At 41.0% G+C, this 6,992-nt stretch overlaps 2 protein-coding genes across 2 annotated transcripts; both read left to right on the top strand.

The window, feature by feature from the left end:
• The first annotated feature begins 2,290 nt into the window (after window positions 1-2,290).
• LOC112748536 (uncharacterized) lies at window positions 2,291-3,872 on the top strand. The gene is made up of 3 exons (XM_025796767.1): window positions 2,291-2,594; window positions 2,826-2,976; window positions 3,533-3,872. The coding sequence occupies exons 1-3, from the start codon at window positions 2,291-2,293 to the stop codon at window positions 3,870-3,872; spliced, it is 795 nt and encodes a 264-aa protein (XP_025652552.1).
• A 6-nt stretch (window positions 3,873-3,878) lies between these two features.
• Window positions 3,879-4,274, top strand: LOC112748535 (uncharacterized). The gene has a single exon (XM_025796766.1). It carries the CDS (start codon window positions 3,879-3,881, stop codon window positions 4,272-4,274), a length of 396 nt encoding a protein of 131 aa, XP_025652551.1.
• The last annotated feature ends 2,718 nt before the right edge of the window (window positions 4,275-6,992 follow it).

The raw sequence follows: 6,992 nt of genomic DNA on the forward strand, positions 1-6,992 counted from the left end.
CATTAAGACCCAATGACTCAAGGTCACTCAATTCCCATATCCTAGGCCAAGAGTGAAGAAAACTACTCAAAAACTAGTGAAAGCATTTTAACAAACACCTAGAGTGCAAGAAAAGTAAACATCACAAAATGCTAAAATTAATGAAACCCATGACTACCACAAGAAAGAAATCAATAATAACAACTAAGATAAGCAATAAAAGAGCATGGAAACATAAAATTGCATTAGAGAAAATTAAGATCCATCAATGGTTCATCAACATAAAAGAGGACAAAATAAAGGAAATGACAAGTAAAACTAGAAGAACAGAGGTGTAACAACAAGAAATTAAAAGGAAGAACTAAATCAAAACAAGAATTATAACTTGGATCCAAGAAGAATTAACTAAAACTACCCTAAAATCTAGAGAGAGAAGAGAGCCTCTCTCTCTAGAATTCTAACCTAAAACATCATGAAAACTAAACTATGACTACTTGGTTCATTTCTCCCTCAATCCTTGGGTTCAATAGCATCAGAAATGAGTTGGATTAGGCCCAAAATGAGCTAGAAATTGCCCCCAACGAAGTGCAAAAAAGTGGACCCACGTAGCTCTATCGGCGCGCACGCGTACATGGCGCGTGTGCGCCCCTGAACGCGAAGCAACATATGGCGAATTCTATATCATTTCAAAGCCCCAGATGTTAGCTTTCCAATGCAACTAAAACCGCCTCATTTGGACCTCTGTAGCTCAAGTTATGGTCGCTTGAGTTTCAGAAGGTCGAGCTTGACAGCTTTACGGTTCCTTCATTTCTTCATGAGTTCTCCCACTTTGCATGCTTTTCTCCTCACTTCTTCCATCCAATACTTTCCTTATGAACCTAAAATCACTCAACAAACATATCAAGGCATTCGAATGGAATTAAAGTGAATTAAAATCACCAATTTTAGGGCCTAAAAAGCATGTTTTCACATTTAAGCACAAATCAATGGAGAATTGCAAAACCATGCTATTTCATTGAATAAATGTGAGAAAAGTTGATAAAATCCCCCAAAATAAGTACAAGATAAACCACAAAATTGGGGTTTATCAGTAATCAACTTATTAAATGCTACTATCTATATGCATGCAAGTGTATATATACTATATATATCTATTTATCTATAATGTCCTATTGATTTGGTGAAAACAAACAATCAAATTCCAAGCAAGCATATATGTATAGAGCTAAGCAAAGAATTAGTTTAATACAACAAAATCTAAAGAATTGATTTAACTCATCAAAATTAGGCACTTGCAAGAATGCATGATAGGAGAAGTGCAAATATAGAATTGAGTAATTGAACCCTCACTAGGTGTGTATACACTCTAAGCACTCGGTGTTTAGGGTCAATTCACTCAAGTCTCCTTCCAATCATGCTTTCAAGGATTTGTTTTTGATCTAACAATCAATAAACAAGTGATGCATGAACGCAATTATTATGAGGGCTTCATATGGTTGTAATGGGGTTAGGGTAAGGTGGGATAGATATGGCCAAGTGGATTAAATGCAATTGAATCCTTGATTAGTTTAAGTCTCCACATCAACCCGTATCAACCAAATCAAAATAAAATGTAATCCTAACCTTCCATCATTTTCTATTCACTAGCACCCATGTATGCTTTTCTCACAAAAACATCACATATGCAATTCCTTTATTCATTTGTTTACTCTCTAGGGTGCCTTTGCGCCCTTTTTATGATGAGGAGTTTTTTTTTTTCAATTTAGAATTGCATATGGTTAAGTATTTCATACATGAATGTTCCTATTTTCCACAATTTTCAATGAATATCCGAATTAAACATTTTCTTTTACTACCAAAGTTTTCCAAAAGATTCTCCCACACTTAAATGAAACACACTTCTTCAACCTAAGCTAATCAAGGATATAATCCAAGGTAAATCATGGTTTTTCACTTAAGATTGTGATGTGCTAAAATCAAGAACAATGGGATAAATAAAGCTCAAAGGGGTTAACAATGGTGAATGCAAAGGGTAGGCTATAGGGGAAAAGTAAGCTTTTAAACAAAGATGGCCTCAATCATGCTCAATGCAATTCAAAACATCAATCATTGGAAATAAAGAATAAAAAAAAAACCAAGATTACAATCATAGAAGAGATATGGCACATAATGAACAAAATTAGTGGTTAAAATATGAAGAGATATGACACTAACCTTGTCCTAAATTTTGAGAAATGCCACTTCATGGTGAGACAAGGCATAGTGTTAGGACACGTAGTCTCTGATAAGGGCATTTCTGTGGACCCGACCAATGTCGATGTTATTACTAGTTTACCTTCCCTCATCTGTGAGGGAGGTCCATTCCTTTTTTAGGCATGCAGGATTCTATAGGCGCTTTATCAAGAATTTTAGCAAAATTGCATTGCCATTGTCGCGCCTTCTCGAAAAGGACGTGGACTTTAAGTTCAATAGTGCTTGTGCGGATGCATTTGAGGAGTTAAGAAAATCTCTTACCATGGCACCAATTGTGAGGGGCCCTAATTGGACGCAACCATTCGAGATAATGTGCGACACGTTAAATCATGTCGTAGGTGCCGCGCTTGCACAGCGCGATGGTAAGCTCCCCTATATCATTGCTTATTCCTTAAAAACATTGGATGCGGCACAATCCAACTATACCACTACGGAGAAAGAGCTCCTAGCTATTGTTCATGCACTAGATAAAATCAGATTTTATTTTCTAGGGTTCAAAATAGTGGTATATACAGATCATGCAGCTTTGAAGTATTTGTTGACAAAGAATGAGTCGAAACCTAGGCTCATACATTGGATCTTGCTCTTGCAAGAGTTCGACATTGAGATTAGGGATCGAAGTGGGTCTAAAAATTTGGTTGCAGGTCATTTAAGCCGCCTTGAAAATCTTAAATATGACCCATTTCTGATCGATGACTCATTCCCTTTGGATAGTTTGCATGCTGTTTCGGATAGTTTTCCTTGGTTTGCACCTATGGAGAACTACTTGGTTGCTAAGATCTTCCCTCCTAACTTTTCTAAACATTAAAGGGACAAGTTGAGGAGTGATTCCAAATATTACATTTGGGATGACCCTTACTTGTGGAAGAGGAGAGTAGACCAAGTAATTCGAAGTTGTGTCCCAGAATCTGAAATCCAACCCATTCTTGAAGCTTGTCATTCATCCGAGTGTGGCGGCCACTTTGGCCCACAACGGACGGCTTAAAAGGTTTTGGATTGTGGATTCTGGTGGCCAACCTTATTCAAGGATGCTAACCAATTCTGTGTGTCGTGTCATCAATGTCAGAAGTTGGGAAATGCATCCCAAAAGGATGAAATGCCTCAACAACCAATGTTGTTCTGTGAAATATTTGATGTATGGGCATAGACTTTAGAGGGCCATTTCTCAACTCAAGTGGGTATCTATATATTCTGTTGGCGGTTGACTACGTATCAAAGTGGTTGAAAGCGATACCTACCCGCCTTGATGACGCTAATGCCTAATTTCTTTCATTAGAAATAATATTGTGTGCCGCTATAGGTTGCCACGAGCAATCGTGAGCGACCAAGGTTCCCACTTTTGTAATAGGAAGGTAGAAGCACTGCTCAAGCGCTATGGGATACTACATAAGGTTTCAACTGCCTATCACCCCCAAACAAATGGGCAAGCGGAGGTGTCCAACCGGGAGATTAAGCAAATTTTGGAGAAAGTGGTGAATCCACAAAGGAAAGACTGGAGCTCTCGGTTGGGAGATGCACTATGGGCATATAGGACGGCCTATAAGACCCCGTTAGGGATGAGTCCCTTTCGGATTGTCTATGGCAAGGCATGCCACCTTCCGGTGGAGATTGAGCATAAGACCTATTGGGCGGTCAAGTAGTGTAACATGGACATCACCAAGGCGGGTATAGCCAGAAAATTGCAACTAGAGGAACTTGAGTGTCTTAGGATGGAGGCATATGAGAATGCTCGAATCTACAAGGAAAAGACTAAGGCATTTCATGATCACCATATCCGAAAGAAGGATTTTCAAGAAGGTGACGAAGTTCTCCTCTACAACTCGAGGCTCAGATTCATGCCTGGAAAGCTCCGTTCAAAATGGGAAGGACCCTTTAAGGTGAAGGAGGTAAAGCCCTATGGAGTGGTGGAATTATTTGACCTTCAAAGTGATACAACTTTCAAGGTGAATGGACATAGAGTGAAGAAGTATCATGGCTACAAATCACCAAGGGAAGTAGAGGTGCTCCTGCTTGAGGATGCACCAAAAGGAGAGGAAGCTTAAGCGCATGACCGTCCAACTTAAGGATGTTAAAGAAAAGTTCTTGGTGGGAGACACCCCACCATGGTAAGATCTTCCTTGTGTATACTTTCTTGCTTCTAGCTTTAGATTCTTGTGAATTTTGTGATTTCTTGGTGTTGTTGAGTTTGCTTAGGTATGCTAGCTTTTGTTGATTTTGTTGAATTGTTATGATATTCATGTAGATTTCATTAATCTTGGTATGGATAAATTGATAAGGTTAGAGAAAATGCTTTATTTTGAGTAGTGAATGAATTTTTGAGTGTTTTCTGGACTATCTAACTTGAACACCTGCCAAGAATGTGTTAAAAATGCTTTTCTCTATGTGGAAAAAAAAAGGGGTCCACGCTTAAGCGTGCAGGATGCGTACGCATCGCTTGCGTTTTTGCAACTTTGGTACATTTTCCCGAGAGTTGCGCGAGCATTGTGCAAGCACTGCGCGAAACGTGCAAATGCCTACCCACGCGTATGCGTGAGGCACGCCCACGCATCGCCTGTCCCGCATGCTTATCCACGCGTGCGCGCTTATGACGCGTATGCGTCGGTCGCTCTGCGTGCCACTCTTGGTACATTTTCCTGAGAGTTGCGCGAACATCGAGCGAACACTGTGCGCAATGCGCAACTCCTACCCACACGTACGCGTGTAGCACGTACACGAGTCATCTTGCTTTCTTGCCCACCCACGCGTGCGCGCACATGACAAGTACGCGTCGGTCGCCTTACATGCCTCCCCTAGTACATGACACCTGAGAGTTGCGCGAGCATTGCGCAAGCACTGCGCGAAGCGTGCAGTTGTCTCCACGTGTGCGCGTGCTATGACGCGTACGCGTCCCTTACCTGTCTACCAACCCACGCGTACGTGTGGTTGGCGCTCACGCGCCCCTCTTCTTTTCTGTCCCTTCACGCGTACGCGTGGCATGTGCGCACGCGTCACTTTCCGGACGCAGGTAATGAACAAGCGCGCCCTATTTCATATTTTGTTTTAAATTCCCCTCTTCCACTCTCTTCTTCCTCTCTTCCTCCTTTCTTCTTCCTTTCCTCTTCACCATTTCTCTCACCCACTACCACCGTTGACTTCACCCACCGGCGACCACCACTTTTGGCGGTCCCACTTTCTCTCTCATCTTCTTTCTTTCCCTTTTTCTCACTTGCACCTTACCTTATCTTTCTCCTCTCAAGGTCATACTCTTCCTCCTTCTCTTTGTCTTTGCTTTATTTCTTTTCTCCTTAGTTGCATTTATTTACTCTCTCTTATTTCTTTTAGTTGCACTTTGTTAAATTTACTCTTATTTATTTGCTTTCTTTCTTCTTTTTCTTTGCCATTTTCCATGGGTGTTGAAATTTGAGTTAGCTCTTGCTTTGATGGGTTAGTTTGTTACTGGTGCACGAAATTGTGATTCAAAAACTTGGTATGGCGAATTAGTGATCTTAACACTTCTTCACAACTCTGATGCAACTAACCAGCAAGTGCACTGGGTCGTCCAAGTAATACCTTATGTGAGTAAGGGTTGATCCCATGGAGATTGTCAGCTTGAAGCAAGCTATGGTCATCTTGTAAATCTCAGCCAGGCGGATTAAATTGGTTATGAGGTTTTGATAATTAAAATATAAATAAAACATAAAATAACATAGAAATACTTATGTAATTCATTGGTAGAAATTTCAGATAAGCGTATGGAGATGTTTTGTTGCTTCTGAACTTCTACTTTCCTACTGCCTTCTTCCAACCATGCGTACCTCCTTCCATGGCAAGCTGTATGATCCTTTCAGATGAAAACAAATCCACCTGCGCTGTCACCGCAGGGCTAATCATCTGTCGGTTCCCGCTAGCGTCAGAATAGGACCATTGTCCTTTTGTGCACTGTCACTTGCGCCCCACATTCGCAGGTTTGAAGCTCGTCACTGTCATCCCTTCCCAGATCCTACTCGGAATACCACAGACAAGGTTTAGACTTTCTGGATCCCAAGAATGCTACCAATGGTTCTAGCCTATACCACGAAGACTCTGATCTCACGGAATGGAAGGCTCTATTGTCAGGAGAGGCAACCATGCATCGTGAACCAGGAGGCTAAGAGATACACACTCAAGCTATTGCAGATAGAACGGAAGTGGTTGTCAGGCACGCGTTCATAAGTGAGAATAATGATGAGTGTCACGGATCATCACATTCATCAGGTTGAGGTGCGAGTGAATATCTTAGAATAAGAATAAGCTTGAATTGAATAGAAGAACAATAGTACTTGCATTAATTCATGAAGAACAGCAGAGCTCCACACCTTAATCTATGGGGTGTAGAAACTCTACCATTGAAAATACATAAGTGAAAATAGGGTAGACATGGCCAAGTGGCCAGCCTCCCATGGAGGTCTCAGAACATAAAAGTTACATCATATGATCAAAAGATGTGAAATAAACCTCTAAAAGTAGTTTTTATACTAAACTAGTAACTAGGGTTTATAGAAAATGAGTAACTAAGTGCAGATAGTGCAGAAATCAACTTCTAGGGCCCACTTGGTATGTGCTTGGGCTGAGCATTAAAGCTTTTTTGTGCTTGGGCTGTTTCTGGAGTTAAACGCCAGCTTTGGTGCCAGTTTAGGTGTTTAACTCCAATTCTGGTGCCAGTTTGGGCGTTTTACGCCAGAATTTCTTGGGCTGACTTTGAACGCCAGTTTGGGCCATCAAATCTCGGACAAAGTATGGAC

This window comes from Arachis hypogaea, chromosome 15 (assembly GCF_003086295.3).
Source record: "Arachis hypogaea cultivar Tifrunner chromosome 15, arahy.Tifrunner.gnm2.J5K5, whole genome shotgun sequence".
In the NCBI taxonomy this organism is placed as follows: Eukaryota; Viridiplantae; Streptophyta; class Magnoliopsida; order Fabales; family Fabaceae; genus Arachis; species Arachis hypogaea.